This window comes from Vulpes vulpes, chromosome 8, assembly GCF_048418805.1.
Source record: "Vulpes vulpes isolate BD-2025 chromosome 8, VulVul3, whole genome shotgun sequence".
NCBI classification, from domain to species: Eukaryota; Metazoa; Chordata; class Mammalia; order Carnivora; family Canidae; genus Vulpes; species Vulpes vulpes.
This window is the reverse complement of record NC_132787.1, coordinates 93,538,826-93,558,886: the sequence shown is the minus strand read 5'-3', so window position 1 is coordinate 93,558,886 and position 20,061 is coordinate 93,538,826. Positions and strand designations below refer to the sequence as shown.

Below are 20,061 nucleotides of genomic sequence, written 5' to 3'. Positions count from 1 at the left end.
CTCCCTCTGCCTGTGTCTCTGCACCTCTCTCTGTGTGTCTCTCATGAATAAATAAAATCTTTAAAAAAAAAAAAAAAGAAGAAGAAGAATAGAAGCTAGTCATATGTGTTCAAGTTCCAAATGCTATCTAGAAGGAGCACAGCAAAAACAAAAACTCTGGTAGGTAATAAATAGCATAAGTTGCAAATAAACTTTCTAAAAAGATGTTAAATTGGGACACCTGGGTGGCTCAGTGGTTGAGGGTCTGCCATCGGCTCAAGGCATGATCCTGGGATACAGGATCAAGTCCCACATGGGGTTCCTTGCAAGGAGCCTGCTTCTCCCTCCACCTGTGTCTCTGCCTCTCCCTTTCTGTATCTCTCACAAATAAATAAATAAAATCTTTAAAATATAAAAAGATGCTAAATTAAATCTTTGTGATTGGGACACCTGAGTGGCTCAGTGGTTGAGCATCTGCCTGCAGCTCAGGGTATGATCCTGGTCCTGGGATCGAGTCCTGCATCAGGATCCCTGTGGGAAGCCTGCTTCTCCCTTTATCTATGTCTCTGCCTCTCTCTGTGTGTCACTCATGAATAAATAAATAAAATCTTAAAAAAAAAAAATTCTACTCCTCTGCCTCTCCCCACATATACATTCTCTCTCTCTCACTCCCCATAAAATAAATAAATCTTTTTTAAAAAATAAAAATAAAAATATAAATCTTTGTGATTTAGGGTTAGATAATGATTTTTTGATACCACACCAAAAGCATAATCCATTTAAAAAACTAATAAATTGGAGTTCATCAAAATTACTAAATTCTGCTCTTTGAAAAATACTAGTAAGAAATTAAAGGAGACAAGCTACAGACTGAGAAAATACTTGCAAATCATGTATCTGATAAAGACCTGATATCCAGAATACATGAGAAACTCAAAACTATCAAAAAAATAAACAACTCACTGAAAAAATGAGCAACAGATTTTAACAGATACTTCAGAAATAACGCTGGCAAAGCAGCATATACAGATGCTCAACATCGTTTGGGAAATAGAGATTTAAACTTCAATGGCTATGTATTAAAGTTAATTTCAAAAACATCATAACAAGTGTGTGACAAGAAAATGGTGCAACTGGACTCTCATACACTCTTAAGGAGAATGTAAGTGGTACAGCCACTTTGGAAAACAGTTTGGCAATTTCTTTGCACATTAAGCATACATCTAATCACAAAACCCAGCCATTCCACTCCTTGGTGTTTATAAGAAAAATGAAAAAATATGTCCAAAGACTTGCACATGAATGTTCCTAACAACTTTATTTATTTATTTATTTATTTATTTATTTATTTATTTATTTATTTTTACAACTTTATTTATAATAGCAAAATACTAAAAATGTCTACAATCCAAATGTCCATCTACAAATAAATGGATAAACAAATTATGATATATTCATACAATGGAATGCTACTTGGTAATAAAAAGAAATACACTATTATTATTACTTTCAACATGGATGAGTCTTACAATTACGCTGAGTGAAAGAAGTCAGACAAAAAAAAAAGAGTACATATTGTATATAAAATTCAAGAAAATGTAAATTCATCTATGGTTAAAGAAAGTAAATCAGATCAGAAGCTACCTAAGGATTGGGATGGTGATGGCTCCAGAAAGTTAGGAGTAGATTACAAACAGGCAGAAAGATATTTTGGGGGTTGATAAACATGGTCACGATCTTGATGGTAATGATAGTTTCATAAGTATATACCTAAGGTATTTCCAACTTGCCAAACTGTACATGTTAAATATTCTAATAAAGATTTTTTTTAATCTAGAAAAATAATTCACAATCTTTTTTCTATCTTTCCATATCTCCTCCATGATTAAGAGGGCTATGTGTGCCAGTGACTCCTAACTGGTATAATGTCCGCACACACTAAAGGCAAGCTTCTAGAGAGATACCTCTGATCCACGCCTTCCAGACATTAAATTATTTCAAAGCATCAGAGTCTGAGTATAAATATCTCATATAAATATCTCAGTCCTTCCTTAAAAATATTATGCTAAGTGAAAGAAGCTAGATACAAAACGTCACAATAAGGCAACTCTGTACACAGAAAGTACATTAGTGGTTGCCAATGGCTGGTGGGATGAAAGTGTAGAAGTAATAAAATGTTCTGGAATTAGTGGTGATAACTACATAATCCCTGTAAATATACTAAAAACCAGTGAATTCTACAGATTAAAAATCAGCAAAACCCAACAACAATGGTGAAAAGAAAAGAAAAATAAAACAGCACCTATGTACCTGTCATTATCTTAACAGCATGAAGATAAAAAGTTGTCCTCCTAAAGAAAACAAAAACCTAGGGGCATCTGGCTGGCTAAATTGGTGGAACATGCGACTCTTGATCTTAGTGTCATGAATTCAAGCCCCAAGTTGGGAATAGAGATTACTTTTAAAAAATAAACAAATAAACCTAGATTATTGGCCGAGCTGCAGTCTTGTACCCAATTTTGCGACTTTGGCTAAACCACTTAACCACTTGGAACATAGAACTAAAAGAACTGCTGTAAATGAAAGTGTTCAATAAAATTTAAAGTATTACACAAAAATGAGCAGTATTTATTACTAAATTCAAGATTCTTTAAATAAAATGTACATGCTGCATGTAATTCCATACTGCAACTATGTACTTCAACTTTCTTTCAGTTGTGTGTGTCAACAGAAGTATACATAAAAAAGATGAATAAAACTACAAGAGATTCCATTCTTCTAAATTCAGCAACACTGGGGGTACCTGGCTAGCTCAGGTATTACACAAGAATGAGCAGTATTTATTACTAAATTCAAAAGGGGTGGAGAAGAATACGCTGCTCAACAAAAAGTTCTTCAGCTTTTCTTACCTATTGGAGGTGCTTGGTATCTATCCACTGTTTTCCTTTGTCTTAAATTATATGGTCTATCATTTTCTTCTCCTTCTGCCTCTTCAACTTCTATATCTCCATCCTCCTCTTGAGATTCTAGTTTCCCCCACACAAAGGAAAAGAATTACTGTTCACAAGAATTGGTTCACTCTAGAACTGAATATTTACATTTTATCTTTTATTCTTTCTGCCCATTCGACATTTAAAAGTGTCAACATTTAAAAAAAAAAAAAAGTGTCAACATTTTCTGATACAGTATATATCAATATAATAAAAAAATCAACCTAGATAGATGTTTAAAAAAAAAAAGGCCTTTCTTACAAATAATATAGCTCTCTGCTAAATAGCCTAGATATACTTATGATCTTTCTATTTCTATCTCTTTGGTCATGCAGAACAGTTATAGAAGATAAATCACAATTTTACTGCAACAAACTTCATTTAATGCCCAGTTATCCACCAGTGAATAAGGTTAGTATTCAAATATCACTTGGTTAAAAAAAAAAAAAAAGTATCACTTGGTAGTTTAAAAAAATATGCTTACAAAATAATTACTAATGTTACAGCAAGAGCAATTTTTGTTGGCAGTGTAATGGTTTGTTAGGCCTACTGACAATAGATAAGCACAAATTACTCTATTTTGGTAAGAAAATGGAGGTAGGAATGGGAGAGCGCATGAAGCAGATTTCTGGGGTGCTAGTGATCTATTTCTTGACATAAGTGATCACTTCATACACTATACACTTAAAACATAATGTACATAAATCCTTTATGTACAGAATTTATTTTTAAAAAGTGGTTTGGCTAAAACCATGACATCTATTTACAGTTTAAAATAAAAATCTAGGGATCCCTGGGTGGCGCAGCGGTTTGGCGCCTGCCTTTGGCCCAGGGCGCGATCCTGGAGACCCGGGATCGAATCCCACATCGGGCTCCCGGTGCATGGAGCCTGCTTCTCCCTCTGCCTGTGTCTCTGCCTCTCTCTCTCTCTCTGTGACTATAATACATAAATAAAAATTAAAAAATAAATAAATAAATAAAATAAAATAAAAATCTGGGGCAGCCCAGGTGGCTCAGCAGTTTAGCGCCACCTTCAGCACAGGGCATGATCCTGGAGACCCAGGATCGAGTCCCACATCCCGCTCCCTGCATTGAGCCTGCTTCTTCTCCCTCTGCCTGTGTCTCTGCCTCCTTCTCTCTGTGTGTCTCTCAGGAATAAATAAATAAAATCTTTTAAAAATTAATTAATTAATTTTAAATATAAAATAAAAATCTGGGGTGACTGGCTGGCTCAGTCAGTAGAGCATACAACTCTTGATCTCAGGTTTGTCAGTTTAAGCTCCACACTGGGTGTAGAGATTACTTAAAAATAAAAATTTTTTAATGGGACCACTGAGCTACCCCGGTTGGGCTCCTGGATTCGGCTGGGTGCCTACATTCGGCTCAGGTCATGATCCGGGGATCCAGGTTCGAGTCCCACATCAGGCTCCCTGCGAGGAGCCTGCTTCTCCCTCTGCCAATGTCTCTACCTCTCTCTCTCAGTCTTTCTCTCTCATGGATAAATAAATAAATCTTTAGAGCAGTCCGGATGGCTCAGTGGTTTAGCGCTGCCTTCAGCCCAGGGCCTGATCCTGGAGACCCAGGATCGAGTCCCACGCCAGGCATCCCTCCATGGAGCCTGCTTCTCCCTCTGCCTGTGTGTGTGTGTCTCTCTCTCTGTGTCTCTCATGAATGAATAAATAAAATCTTTAAAAAAAATTTTTAAATAAATCTTTAAAAAAAACATTTTAAAAAATAAATAAAACTGATGAAAATTTATTGGCTTATGGCCCCCAAATGCAATATACTTTGTGATTAACTTTTTTTTAAATAATTTTTATTTATTTATGATAGTCACAGAGAGAGAGAGAGAGAGAGAGGCAGAGACACAGGCAGAGGGAGAAGCAGGCTCCATGCACCGGGAGCCCGACGTGGGATTCGATCCCCGGGCTCCAGGATCGCGCACTGGGCCAAAGGCAGGCGCTAAACCGCTGTGCCACCCAGGGATCCCCGTGATTAACTTTTTAACCACAGTAATTGTCAATATAATACAACCATATTAAGGCATAGGAAAAATTTTAAAACCACCAGCGATATTCACTGAAACAGGAGACTAAAAATGCAAAGGACTTTTTATTTTAGCCATGACATCTAAAAGCTTATTCTAAATTTATGAAAATTTATATTAAGTTCTAGAGAGGGATCCCTGGGTGGCGCAGCGGTTTGGCGCCTGCCTTTGGCCCAGGGCGCGATCCTGGAGACCTGGGATCGAATCCCACATCGGGCTCCCGGTGCATGGAGCCTGCTTCTCCCTCTGCCTGTGTCTCTGCCTCTCTGTGTGTGTGTGTGACTATCATAAATAAATAAAAATTAAAAAAAAAAATAATAATAAGTTCTAGAGAAAATCAGCAAATACAATATGACTATCTAAATAAATTACCTGTTCCCAAATAAGTCTCTTTAAATCCTCAAAAAATATTACTTTTTGAGAAACCCCTGCATAATAATATTGTGGGGGAGAAATTCTATGCATGGCAAATTGACTTTGAAAACTCTACAAAGTTGTTCAGTTAATGAAAAAGGCAAAAGTCACATTATAAATCTGTCTCACCTATACTAATTTTCTCCAGAAGAAGCAATATAGAGGTTCTAGCTATAACAACAATATTTGCTCAATAAAGTACCCTCATCAGAAAATCAGCTCTTCAAAACTAATGCAAAAAAAAGAAAAAAACTCACTAATACTATATTAGAGAATTTGAGAAACAAACCCATTCATTTCCATCTAAGCTTTACAAATAGTAGTAACTGGTAAGATTTCCTGGTAAAATACAACTATCTGCATTTACAATACACCAAATCTGAAAATCCATTTCAATAAAGATTAAGACCTATAGAATTAAATCCTACAGACGTACTAGTCATTGATTTATAACCTTTGGGACATGTATTTTCATCATGTTCCCAGTTCCAGCCCTACAAATTCAGCCAGGTTCTTCGGTTCAGAACCCAGACAAGCAAAAAAAAACAAAAACAAAAAACAAAACAAAACAAAAACAAAAGAACCCAGACAAGCCTCAGAAAAGAGCAGTATACCTCCTTCCACTAACATTAGCAGTTTCTCTTTCTCTGAACTTCACCATTTACTCCTCAGTCCATAACTAAATTTGGGACCCAAATAATCAGAGACTCAGAGGATATAGACAGAAGGTGACTGTGGATAGAGGCTTCCAATTAGAAGGTATCTAAACACAAAAGAGGCCTCACTTAACAACAAATCAGCCCTTGGTAAATGCCACACCAGATTAGGTCACTTAAGGACTACTAGTAAGATAAATTAAATAATTATGTATAGTGTAAAGGCATTTTTCCAGACGAAGGTGAAAACTCAGAATGCCAAATAAAAATTATTCCAAATTATACAATGTAGATTTCTAAAGCCAAAAATCACACACCCAGCAATATTAGACATATATTACTTATATGTATTTTTCTTCCCTCCCACCTGAACTTTGTAGCATTTACTTCATAAGTACTTTACAAACCTTCTTCTTCACCCTCAGTAGAGACTTCATGATGATTTTGTATCCCATAACTATTTCTTCTCAGTGACTTTCTTCGCCTTTTCACTCTTGAATACATATCCATGTTTTCCTTTTAAAGAGAGAAATCTGTCAAATATTAACATGCAATTTATTCCTGGCTACCAATATCATTAACCCAGTGGTACATGACCACTCTTGAAATTTACTGAGCACCTATTTGCAAGGCACAGATTCATGAAAACCAAAGCTTCCTGAATTCAAACAAACTTACAAAATATCTGAAATTTTAAAACTACAATGCCATGAACATACTTTCTCCCTCAAGCAAATTACAGCCTAGTTGGATGGAACAAGATAAGTCACCAGTAACTATAAAATAAAGTAAAACAAATGAAATGCCATTTAAAAAAGGTATAATGTACCCTAGAATTCAGAGAGATGATCCTCTTGTTACTAAGGAAAGGGAAGGGAGGCAGCATCTGAGATGAACCTTGAGACAAAGGGAGGATTGCAGCAGTCCCTAACCAGAAGTATTACCAGAAGTAAAGGATAAAGGAACAAGAATGATTTGTTTATATTTGGGTAACGGTGTGTGAGAAGAAAAAATTGAAACCAGATTACAAAGGTCAAGGTGTTTTTAATTAGTTCAGTAATACAGTAAAAAGAACAATGAAGGCTTCAGATCAGAAAAGTAACAGAATCAGAGTTATACTTTAGGATGACTCTTCTGGCAAAAGTGCAGAGGTTCTTTTGGGGAAGGTTGTGGCAAGCAGAGTAAGTACAGAAGAAGAAAACAAAATCTCAAACAAAAGTAGAAAAAAAAAGAATAATTCTGTTAATTAAAGAAAATCCAAATGCTGCTTACCCTCCCTTTGAGTTCCTCAACCAAAATAAAAAATATTTGCCAGGGTTTTTAAAGTTAATATACTCACAAATTCTGTATCTGTCCACATTCTAAGTCGTTCTACTTCTCCTGACCGACGGTTCCGTCTGATGTTAATGTTGTCCATTTCTTGTAATACAGCTTCAGCAGTACTACAATCACATAATAACACCAGGATTTAGACAAATGTGACACCATATAATGTGTCATACATGTGAAAGAGCTCTTCATCAAAGCATAATTAAATTATCTCTGAAATGTAACTGTACATAGCATCTCAATTATTTTTCTGAATCAGCATCCATCAGAAGATAATGCCCCCAAAAATCCAGAACATCTTTTACCTTAATGTATTTATCATAATAAAACTTATGAAATAGAACATTTGTTTATAATACTCCAAATATTTGGGGCACCTAGCTAGCTCAGTCAGAAGAGCATGCGACTCTTGATCTCAGGGTTCTGAGTTCAAGCCCTACACTAAGTGTAGAGAATACTTAAAAATAAAATCTATAGGGTAGCCCCAGTGGCTCAGCTGTTTAGTGCCACCTTCAGTCCAGGGCGTGATCCTGCAGACCCAGGATCAAGTCCCAAGTTGGGCTCCCAGCATGGAGCCTGCTCCTCCCTCTGCCTGCCTCTCTCTCTCCCTCTTTCTGTGTCTCTCATGAATGTATGAATAAATAAAATCTTTTAAAAAATAAAAAATAAAATAAAACCTATAATACTCCTAATATTCAACTCCACAATGCCACTATAACGGACTACCAGATCCAAGGCAATGAAAAATTTTTCAATATTTTTATTTGAAGATGGTGTTAAGAAAATTTATAAGATAAAGAATCTGTAAAAAGTTTAAAGCGGGGGTGGGGGGGGGGCAAAAAAAAAAAAAAAGGAAAAGAAAAGTTTAAAGCCAGAGGTGCCTGGGTGGCTCAGTTGGTAAATCATCTGACCCTTGGTTTCAGCTCAGGTCTTAAATCTCAGGGTCATGAGTTCAAGTCCTGTGCTGGGCTCCAAACAGGGCATAGAGCTTACTTAAAAAAAGTTTAAAGCCAACATAAGCTTAACTGAATGGATATTTTTAAAAATTAGACAACATTGTGCTCCACATATTACAGGCTGACATTATCCCATTTAATCTTTCAAACATATAGATATAACATGTACTATGTTTGTAGATAATGATCTAAGTATTTAACAAATAATAACTAATACTCAAATTTGGCATTACCAGCATAGAATATAATTTTCTCTCTTGTAAAATAGGGATTACACTGACCACTCCTCTCTAGACCATTGCAAGGACCATTGCTCCTCTCTAGACCATTGTAGGATAATTTATCATCTGAGAAGAATAAAATTTCTTTGCATGTAGACACTGAGCAATCTGCTAAGCTCATTCACTAGCTATATCCCATATACCCAGTCTCAAGGGACCTTTAACTCAAAATCTTGACTAAACAAAAGTATACTTAGTACATATCAATAATGGAATTTAATGTTGCTTAAAAACTACCAAAAACAAATTGTTAATGAGCAAATATTAAAGGACTTTAATAGTGAAGATTACCTTTTATATTATTTGTTCACAAAAATTATAAAAGGATGAGAAAAATTTACCTATTATATAAACTATTAAATGTCATAAACAGACTAGAAACTAATAATCATTGCTAACCACTGTTAATTCAAATTAAGGTTTAAAATAATTGCATTTAGGGGATCCCTGGGTGGCTTAGCGGTTTGGTGCCTGCCTTTAGCCCAGGGCGCAATCCTGGAGGCTCGGGATCGAGTCCCGCGTCGGGCTCCCTGCATGGAGCCTGCTTCTCCCTCTGCCTGTATCTCTGCCTCTCTCTCTTTCTGTCTAACATGAATAAATAAATAAAATCTTTAAAAAATAAAAAAAATAAAAATAAATAATTGCATTTATTGCTAAGTCAGTACTTAAGTTATTTTTTAAAACATAACTACCTTAAAAATAACTGATTTTTTTTGAAATCTGAAATTTGATTTTGGAATTTTAAAATCTGAAAAATCAATTAAACAAATTAAATAAAATTTCTTATTGCATAAGTATTCATACCTATTTACTAGTTGATCAAATAACAAACTCTGGTTCACACTTTCAAATCTGTTTTTCCTGGAACGACAACTTTTTCTGACTTCCATGTCACCATTTATACAAGAAAGGTCTCCATCTCCCTTCTTTTCCCCTCGAAGGGGATGGCTTCGAAGCGCTACAAAAAGAGAGAGATTTACATTTCAAAGTACAGAGTATAAAAAAAAAAAAAAAAGAAAAAATACATCAAAAATTACTTTTAAAAAACTACCAAAAAATTAATATACCCGCTTAAATGGCTTTAATATCCAATAATCTAAAATTCTGATCACTATTTATGATCTGTAATAAATTAAATTATTTCATTTGTACTGATTTCTCAATGTTTAACAATTACATAAGTATTCACTATAACTGAAATGCAGTCATTTCCAACTGTATGCTGAACATACTATTAAGTTGTTTTACCCCACTTTAACACTTACTCTAACAACATTAGTAAGAATTTCAATACTAACCAGTTTCATAACAGAATACTCACATAAGCTACTATGTCCGTTTGGTAATGTAGCACCAGGCTGAGAAGTTAACCTAGAACACAATTATATTTAATATGCAAACACATCAACATTCATTTAAAGAAGCAAGAAACGCAATACTGGTAGAATCATTTTAATCTTTAAAATGTCAGTAATATTACTTTTTTAAGAGTAAAGATAAGATTTGCAATAAGATTTGTAATACAATTAATAAAATATACTAAGAGTAATTTCATTACCTCAGGTAAAACTTTAGTAACAAATTATAAACTGAATTTGCTCTGTCTTCAACTCTATAAAGTCCAAAGAGGCATAAGCTTAACATGTACCATAAAGTTAACTGATACCATAAGCAGCAATGGTCACAGACATTTATTACTGATTTTGGTGAACAAAATAAAAATCAAATAACAAATGTACTCAATAAACTGTAAGAAGAACAAAGTCCTTGAACACCAATACCATTTAATAATTTCTCCAATATGTTTTATTACACATTCTAACCTGACAAAACTTAGCTAATTTCTCAAAACAGTCATAGTACAATTATTCCTTTTAGGTGAGGAAAGCAAATGTTAATTCAGTAGGAAGATACTTAAAACAATCATCAAAACATGAAGCTTAAAAAAATTCACAGTACGCTTCTGTATAATGAGAAAGTTAAAAACAAAAACTAAATTGGCTACATAATGAAAGAAAGAACTGTCAACGTAAACTTACTAAAGTTTTTTTTAATATCCAATGATTATTATTTTCAACTTTTTTTTAAATAGGGAAAGGACATTCAGAAAATAATGTGATTTTCTGTTCTATTATCCATACTGTCTGCACAAAATTTTCTTTTAATGGAAGTATACTCAATACATGTTATATTACTTTCAAGTGTATACCACAGTGATTCAATAAGTTTATACTTATGCTGTGCTCACCACAAGTGTACCTACCATCTGACATCACACAACAGTATCACAATACCACTGAGTATATTCCTTATGCTGTACCTTTCATTCCTGTGACTTACTCATTCCATAACTGGAAGATACAGGTATCTCCCACTTCTGTTTGCACAAATTTTCTTAACAAAAATATTCCAACGTTTTTGGATACTCCAGCACTCCTCGTGTTAAAGTTTAATATTAAATGTTAATTATAAATGCCCTTGCCTAATAAAGGTCAGAGCTAGGATGACTAAAGGATATCCATAAAAACTCAAACTGTTACATGTACTCATTTTGTCAAAAAGCAAAGACAAAAAACTCCAACCCTCTTTTCCCCCAGAAAACAACAAAACTATCTCGTTCTAATAGGCTACATGTCTTGGAAAATATTTCATTTTTAGCACCTTTCTATACAAAGTACATATAAAGTAATGAAACTGAAGTATTAACGTGTCTTTCTTTGGAAGATTACACATGTCAAATTTTCTAGAACTCACTTAAAACCAACAGAAGGAAAAAACAGAAGGAAAAAAAAAGAAAAAAAGAAAATAAAAATAAAATAAAATAAAATAAAATAAACCAACAGAAGGGACACCTGGGTGGCTCAACAGTTGAGCATCTGCCTTTCACTAAGGGCATGACCCCAGAGTCCCAGGATCAAGTCCCACATTGGGCTCCCTGCATGGAGCCTGCTTCTCCTGTGTCTCTGCCTCTCTGTGTGTGTGTCTCTCATGAATAAATAAATAAAATCTTAAAAAAAAAAAGTCAGTTTTACTACTTCATAAATATACTTTGGCTTTGGACCTAACATAATATTAACTCAGTTTGATCAGTTTATTTACAAGTCTTGGCTCCAGGGACACCTAGGTGGCTCAGTGGTTGAGCGTCTGCCTTCAGCGCAGGGCATGACCCCAGGATGTAGGATCGAGTCCCGCATCAGGCTCCCTGTGAAAAGCCTACTTCTCCCTCTGCCTATGTCTCTGCCCCTCTCTCTTTTCTCTGTGTCTCTCATGAATAAATAAATAAATCTTTAAAAGAAAAAAATAAGTCTTGGCTCCAAATGAATTTTAGTGTATGCAAAACTGAATGGTTGAAACTGTACATACTTAAGTTATTCAAAAAAATAAGACGCTAACCCTGAAATCATTCTACAAAAGAAATCTAAAACTTTTCTGAACAATAGCAACATCCCTGGGAAAAAAGCATAATAAGCTTTTTGTCCCTCTGAAGAAGACAATGCTTCTTGGCTTTTTTTAATGCTAATGAAAGATCTGTTTTATAAGGAAAAAATAAAAACTCATTCTTCAATCAACCCAATTATCTTACAATCATAAATTATTGTCATTCTTTTTCCATTTCTCTTTAAAAAGATGAAAATGAACAAAAAGGGGCAGCCCGGGTGGCTCAGCGGTTTAGCGCCTGCCTTCAGCCGGGGGTGGGATCCTGGGGACCTGGGATCAAGTCCCACGTCGGTCTCCCTGCGTGGAGCCTGCTTCTCCCTCTAACTGTGTCTCTGCCTCTCTCTCTCTGTATCTCTCTCATGAATAGATAAATAAAATCTTAAAAAAAAAAAAAATGCCAGTTTCTATAAAAAGAAAAAAAATAAAATGAACAAACAGGAGATAGAATATTAAATGAGTATTGGAAAGAGAATACTGAGATCTTAAGACGTGGCCTGCCTACTCCATAATATACACACCTAAAAAAGTTTCATATTAAAAAAGTTTCTCTACATATGCCTCAGTGTTCCCAAAAGTTAATCACTTTAATGTAACCAGGTGAGTTCACTGCTTAAATGCAAGCTCCAACACATCTTTATGAAGTCTCCTTGTTTATTTTTGAAAAGGGGAGTGGGCAGGGGATATTTCCTTGTATCTATGTTTCCTAAAATTTTTATTTTTTCCTAAATTTTTTAAATGGAAACAGCATCACTTTACATATGATTATTAAGTCAGAATTTTCTACACCTTCAGTTATCTGCAGCATACTACCAAGGCAATACTAGCTGACTAATAATCATTACTTATTCTCCCTTTTCCATTAAATCCAAGGAATTTAGTGATTTTTAAGGATTTTAAATCTCATTTCAGGAAAAGCCTCAGTTTGGAAAGACCTTAACCAATACTACCTATAATTCTAATGTGTCTCAGCAGTTTAACATAAGTGGTTACATTTCTGCCTAACCTCACTCACTACACTCTCAATATCTGACCACAAAACTTTCATGCATACTATATTTAACTATACAGTTAGTCTTGTCAAAGATTTAATGTTGTCTGTATCTTAGAGTATGTGTTTCTATTATTCTAGAGACATTAAATGCATGCCACATTCTTTCTCTAGGGTGCCTCCTCCAACACCACAGAAAGACACACATGCATGTATACACATAGAGCATCTCAGTTCAATAAATGTCTAGTAGCTAATCAGCTGACAAGATGGGATTATTAAAAATAAAATTTTTTAAAATGGGATTATTTAAATTTTTTTTTTAGATTTTATTTATTGATTTATAAGAGACACAGAAGAAGAGAGAGGCAGAGACACAGGCAGAGTGAGAAGCAGGCTCCATGCAGGGAGCCCGACGTGAGACTCAATCCCTGGTCTCCAGGATCATGCCCCAAGCTGAAGGCGGCGCTAAACCGCTAAGCCACCGGGGCTGCTCTACTTAAAATATTTGTAAGCTACAACATCTATCTAGGCTAACATGGATATTTGTGAATTTCTACATATAAGATAAAGAATACATAATTAAATTTTCAACCAAAAAAAAATCCTTATTTTATTAAAAATTATCATAATTATGTTGATAAACTTAATCTTCAAAGTTCAGTTCCACTTTCACCTCTATGTTCATTCAATTACTGAGGTCTCAAAGGGAAATTATTTCAACAATCAACAGGAACTTAAAAAAAAAAATTAGCGGTCTTGGGGCACGTGGGTGGCTTAGCCAGTTAAGTATCCTACTCTTGACTTTGGCTCAGGTCATGATCTCAGGGTTGTGAGATTGAGCCCCACATTGGGTTCTGTCCTGGGCAGTGAGCCTGCTCTCTCCTCTTCCCTCTGTCCCTCCCCACCCACTCACACTCAATCTCTCTCTCTCCGTCTCTCTAGGAAAAATTTAAAAATTAAAGATTAAAAATTTAGTGGTCTTGGGACACCTGGCGGGCTTAGCAGTTAGGCATCTGCCTTCAGCTCAGGGCATGATTCCGGGATCCGGGATCAAGTCCTGCATTGGGCTCCCTGTGAGGAGCCTGCTTCTCCCTCTGCTGTGTCTCTGCCTCTCCCTCTATCTCTCATGAATAAATAAATAAAATCTTTTTTTAAAAATTGCTTTTTAAAAATGTACTTAGTATTCAAAAAAAAAAAAGTATCACACTAAGGCAGCTAGATGGAAGCAAAACTCTCTCTCTCAAAAAAAAAAAAATTTGTTTTTTCTCTCAAAAAATTTTTGAGGCTCTTCTTACATGAAAGACCTGATCAAGATCAACTTAAGGGCAGCCTGGGTGGCTGAGTGGTTTAGTGCAACCTTCAGCCCAGGGCCTGATCCTGGAGACCTGGATCAATTCCAATGTCAGGCTCCCTGCGGGGAGCCTGCTTCTTCCTCTGCCTGTGTCTCTCTCTCCCTCTCCCTCTCTGTATCTCTCATAAATAAAATCTTTAAAAAAAAAAAAAAAAAAAGATCAATTTACACAAAGGCCTTCTGAGTAGTTAAGATGAAGAAAATCTAGTGCCCATTATTTACTAAAACTGTGAAAATTTTCTTACAGTGAAAGCTCAAACTCTGACACTAAAAGAACATTTTTAAGAAACGTTTATCTAGAAAAAGAAGCCTGATTCATTCATTTAATAAATATAGGCTACAGATTACAACAGGTAGATCAAGTCTGGGAGTATAATTAAAGGGCAGTACTCATTTTAAGTAACATCATTATAGTGACCTGGATCGTTTTATCTAACAGATGAATGAGTGTGGGAAAAGAAAAATCAACAGACTATGAATCAAGATTTTCCGACTCAGCTCCCAGAAAAGGCGAAATACAAAACTTATAGAAAAGTGGTGCAGGATCCCTGAGTGGCGCAGCGGTTTGGCGCCTGCCTTTGGCCCAGGGCGCGATCCTGGAGATACGGGATCGAATCCCACGTTGGGCTCCCGGTGCATGGAGCCTGCTTCTCCCTCTGCCTATGTCTCTGCCTCTCTCTCTCCTCTGTGTGTGTGTGTGTGTGACTATCATAAATAAAAATTAAAATTAAAAAAAAAAAAAAAAGTGGTGCATCTTCTGGAACATACTGAACCACAGACTCTTTAGGGACTAGTAAATGTATACTGTCTATCAAAGCCTATAATCCCCGAAGATTTTTTTCCATTAGAGAGTAACAGTATCCAGAATTTACCTGGACATATAAAAGCAAGTAATTTTTAAGTACTTCAAGAAGGAAAAAAGTCATAGAATTTTCCTTTTACTTTTGTTTGTAGTCAGCACATCATCAGCATTTCTACATCAAAGACTGGAGGAAAAGAGAAGCTAAAAATTCTGAGTTCAATGCTTAAATCTTTTCTGTGTGTGTGCCTATCCTATACATTAAATTAATTACTATTTACTTTGGTAAGTGTGTAAAAATAAGTTTTCCTGATACATACTGAGCCAAACCCAAAGCAAACAAAAGATGTCCTTAAAAATTAATTTTTACTTTAGTACATTTTAGTATAGCAATTCAAGTGTAATATTTAATAATTTTAGAAAGGGGAGATTTCATTTTCAGATAAAAATATAATGCTAACCAATGTTTTTATTTAAACTTTCAGAAGTATAAATATATATGGACATTTAAGATCAAAATCCTTATTGTTTTAATAATAGTTTCTATTATATACTACATATTTTTATAAGACAAATCTATTTTATGTCATGTTTAGAGAAAACAGAGATACATACAAAATTACAAAACAAATTTAAACCATCTATAAGTATTTCTACACATTAGTGGCTTTTTTAAAGAAAATTAGCATTAATATGAGCCCTGAATCGTATCAAATAATTCATGAAATAACAATGGATGAGTTCTCATTTCTCACCTGGTCTGTCCAGTTGATATGTTCCATTCCTCTCGCTGACCAGTACTTCGTGATTTTGATTTGTCTTTGCAAACAGAATCAGGTTGTTTCAAAGTGCGTTTGGCTGGAGGAGACACGTGGCTATCACTTAAACTACCATCAACTTCAGCTTTCTGAAAAACAAAGTTAAAAATACATTATTCTCATTAAAACACAGAATTCCTAAATTCTTGACAAAGTATTCAACCAATATTTACTAAATGAATCACTTTACAAGTATAGCAATTGCAATAATCTATAAATGTAGAAACAAAGGAATCAGACTGCATTTATAATCAAAACATATATAGTTTGTTTTTATCTTAAAACAGTTTCAGGCCTACAGAAACAATGTATGTATGTATCTTTTTATGACATGATTCCTCATTCTCTCCTAAATATTCCAGTGCATACATCCCAAAACAAGGACTCTTGAATACATTAGCATCATATAACCCTCCCAATCAGGAAATGAACATTAATATAACACAGAGCCAATTAAATTTTATTTGATGCAGGTTCAGTATCCTATCCAAGAACATATACTGTATTTAGCTATCAGATCTCTTCTGTCTTCTTCAATCTAGAATACCTCTCTAGTTTTCCCCCATCTTTCATGTCCTTGACTATAAAGAGTATTGCCCTTTGGTTTTCTAGGATGACCCTCAATGTGGATCACTGATGCTTCTCATAACCAGATTCAGACCATACATTCTTGGAAAGAATGTATAGAAATTATACTGTGCGTACTTACCCATTATTAGGTATAACCTTGATCACCTGGTCAAGTTGGTATCTGCCAGGTTTCTCCACCATAAAGTCACTATATTTCCCTTTGTATTTGATTAGAATGAGGAATTTTCCTGATAATTCGCCAATATCCCATTCCTCATCAAACTTTCACCCACTAGCTGTTAGTTTCCTGATACATTCATGGACTATTTTATCTAATACCATTGTGATGGTGATTACCTAATTCCATCATTCCTCCTACATTTTTTTTAGTTGGCATTTTATTTTAAAGAGCTTTCCCTCCATTTCCTTGTCTAATTCATTTACTCATTAATTTTATCAGTATGGAATCATGGATTCTTATTTTATATATAGGTTATAATCCATTACTCTATTTTGTTGCTCAAATTACACAAGATTTGTCAACTGAGGGCCCTTTCAAAGTGGTTTCCCATACTCTTTTGACATGACCTCATCATTCTGAGTACTTCCTTGCTTTCTGACACAAAAGAACTTTCTAAACTCATCTTCTACTTTCCCTCCCTGACTCTAGAATTAGTCATTTCTCCAAGGAGCCCTGACTCCTTTTAATCAAGGATAGTATTTAGAAATTGGGGCACCTAGGTGGTTTAGTCAGTTAAGCATCTGACTCTTGGTTTTGGCTCAGATCATGATCTCATGGGTCATGGGATCCAGACCCTTATTGGGCTCTGTGCTCAATGCAGAGTCTGCTTGAATATTCTCTCCCTCTGCCCATCCTCCCACTCACATGCACACATGCATGCACCCTCTCTCTCAAATAAATAAATCTTCATAAAAAAAAAAAAAAAAGAAACTAAAATGTGGGCATTAGGTGTGCTGTTAGTGGGGTTTCTTTTTTCTTTTTTTTGTTGCATATCAGAAATGCTTTTTTATTTTTATCTGAAAACTTAAATTTTTAGACAAATGATTTTAGTATATAAATTTGATTTGTTTTTATACAGAATATAAAGATTTCCCTCATTGATCTTCCACGTGAAGGGTATTATAAGCCTGAAGGGAGATACTTTCTGCACATAAGTGCGTATCTTACACATAGGGTACTGGAAACCAATGGTGTAGTGCTTCTACACATAAATTAGGTCAAGTGACATCACATATTAAAAAGGAGCAAGAGAAATATTCTAGGTAATCAGATTCAAGAAGCAAACAGGACATAAAAACTGTGCAGATAAGACCACGTCAGTAACTTTAGTTAGGACACTGCAGGTTATACTGGAGTAACAGGTCTGTGAGGCTATAGTGTGTACCACATTAAAACAGCAAGGAAGAGCTATTCATAGAGAAAGGGTGAATGAGGGATTTTCACTAAAGCAAATTAACTTGTCAACTGCCAAAACAAAACAAAACTGAGCATATGAATGTTAGTATACTGAAGGCATGTTATACCAATTTCTGTGCAGCATGCTAAAAGTTAGAACTTCTTCACTGGTGCATATGAATCATTAACGGTCATGGAAAAAAAATTTTTTTTTGCGCCCCTTCTCACCAAATTTCAGGCATGTCTTATTTTAGACAGTGTATAGCTTTTATCTATAATTTCGTCCTGTAAAAACATGCGAAGACAACGTTCATTCTGTGCCAGAGTATGACCAGCGACCTTGTTTATAAACTGCTCCAGCCCTTGCTTCCTTTCTTTTTTAATTTTTATTTTTTTAAAGATTATTTATTTATTCATAAGAGACACAGAGAGAAAGAGAGGCAGAGACACAGGCAGAGGGAGAAGCAGGCTCCATGCAGGGAGCCCAATGTGGGACTCGATCCCAGGTCTCCAGGATCACGCCCTGGGCCGAAGGCAGGCACTAAACCACTGAGCCACCCGGGCTACCCCTCCTTGCTTCCTTTCTTCAATAAAATTGTCATCAAATATTCCATCATCTCCTCTAAAAGGAAGCTGACGCAAAAAGGCTTTTCCAGGGAGAGGGGGAACTACAACCTTGCTCTCTCTTTCTAACTCACTTCACAGCCATTCAAAGTCACTGTATCTTCTTCTAACAGTAGATTCCTTCAGCTTGAAAATAGGGAGATTTGTCTTTTTTTTTTTTAAGATTTTATTTATTCATTCATAGAGAAACAGAGAGAGAGAGAGAGAGGCAGAGACACAGGCAGAGGGAGAAGCAGGCTCCACGCAGGAAGCCCGACATGGGACTCGATCCCGGGTCTCCAGGATCACGCCCCAGGCCGAAGGCGGCGCTAAACCGCAGAGCCACCGCAGAGCCACCGGGGCTGCCCGGGAGATTTGTCTTGACCCTGATTTTGCAGGTGGTGAAGCGGCCCCAGCTGACCCCCACCGGCTGCGGGTTGCTCACATCGATCTCGAGGAAGTTGCTAGGCGGCCCGTAGGCATCATTGAGGTTCTGCGGCTTGGTGATCAGCAGCCGGGTGTCTGCCTCGGTCTCCGCCATTGCTCTACTCGTTAGTGGGGTTTCACTGTTATTGAATCCTCTCAGCATAGAGAGCTAGAAAGTATATGACTATAAATATATACATAAACCTACACATCTATACCTATTTCTTTATCTGTCCATGAGTAACATATGTATGCATACTAAGGCTTCTAATTCTAATTCCACATCTTAAGTTTCTTGCTAGACTTTCCCCTTTTACATTTGTAAGCTCTTCTCAGGGAGGAACCTGGCTTCTATTATCTTCAATATATTTATTTATTTGCTTTTTCAATGAATAATTTGTTTAACCAATTTCTCAATCAGAGACCTCCATCCATCACATTTCCATTATTCTCTCCCCAGCCACATGTTCTCAGACTACAGCAAGGTCATTGTCCACACAGCAGCTTTCCTCTTCACCACTCAATTCCTTGGATATTGGGAAAGTGGGTAAGAGGGCAGAGGAAAGATCACCTTTACTTTAGAGATGATTTAATTCATATGCTAATACTTTTTTGACATGATAGATCAGTATTTCAAAGGTATGTATGACCATTTTTAATATATTACCATATAAATATATGGTTTTATTTCCTTTTATGCTACAAATTTAAAAAAAATATAAGAACTACCCTTTTCATAAATGCACACTTCTAAATCATATCTCCCAAAGCAAGACAAGTACATTCACAAATAACCAAAGTGTAGCCATTAACAAACAAACTTAAAAAATACTCGTAATAGCAGTGCCAGGCTAGCTCGGCTGCTAGAGCATGGAACTCTTGATCTCAGGGTCTTGAGTTCAAGCTCCATGTTGTACTTAGGGCTTACATTTTAAAAAAAACTTGTAATACTATAGATGTTTAAAGATATTCAAATATAACCTATAGATTTAACAC

At 35.7% G+C, this 20,061-nt stretch overlaps 1 protein-coding gene across 4 annotated transcripts in view; it reads right to left on the bottom strand.

Annotated features, from left to right (window-relative positions):
• Positions 1–20,061, bottom strand: part of ATAD2B (ATPase family AAA domain containing 2B) — a 153,955-nt gene that overhangs the window by 111,918 nt on the left and 21,976 nt on the right. For all 4 annotated transcript variants that reach the window (XM_072767583.1, XM_072767584.1, XM_072767581.1 and 1 more), the window contains exons 2-7: positions 15,987–16,138; positions 9,974–10,023; positions 9,457–9,610; positions 7,426–7,528; positions 6,494–6,602; positions 2,889–3,005 (exon numbers count right to left, since the gene is read on the bottom strand). In XM_072767583.1, the coding sequence (XP_072623684.1) occupies positions 2,889–3,005; positions 6,494–6,602; positions 7,426–7,528; positions 9,457–9,610; positions 9,974–10,023; positions 15,987–16,138 (685 nt within the window). The remainder of the gene's footprint in view (positions 1–2,888; positions 3,006–6,493; positions 6,603–7,425; positions 7,529–9,456; positions 9,611–9,973; positions 10,024–15,986; positions 16,139–20,061) is intronic.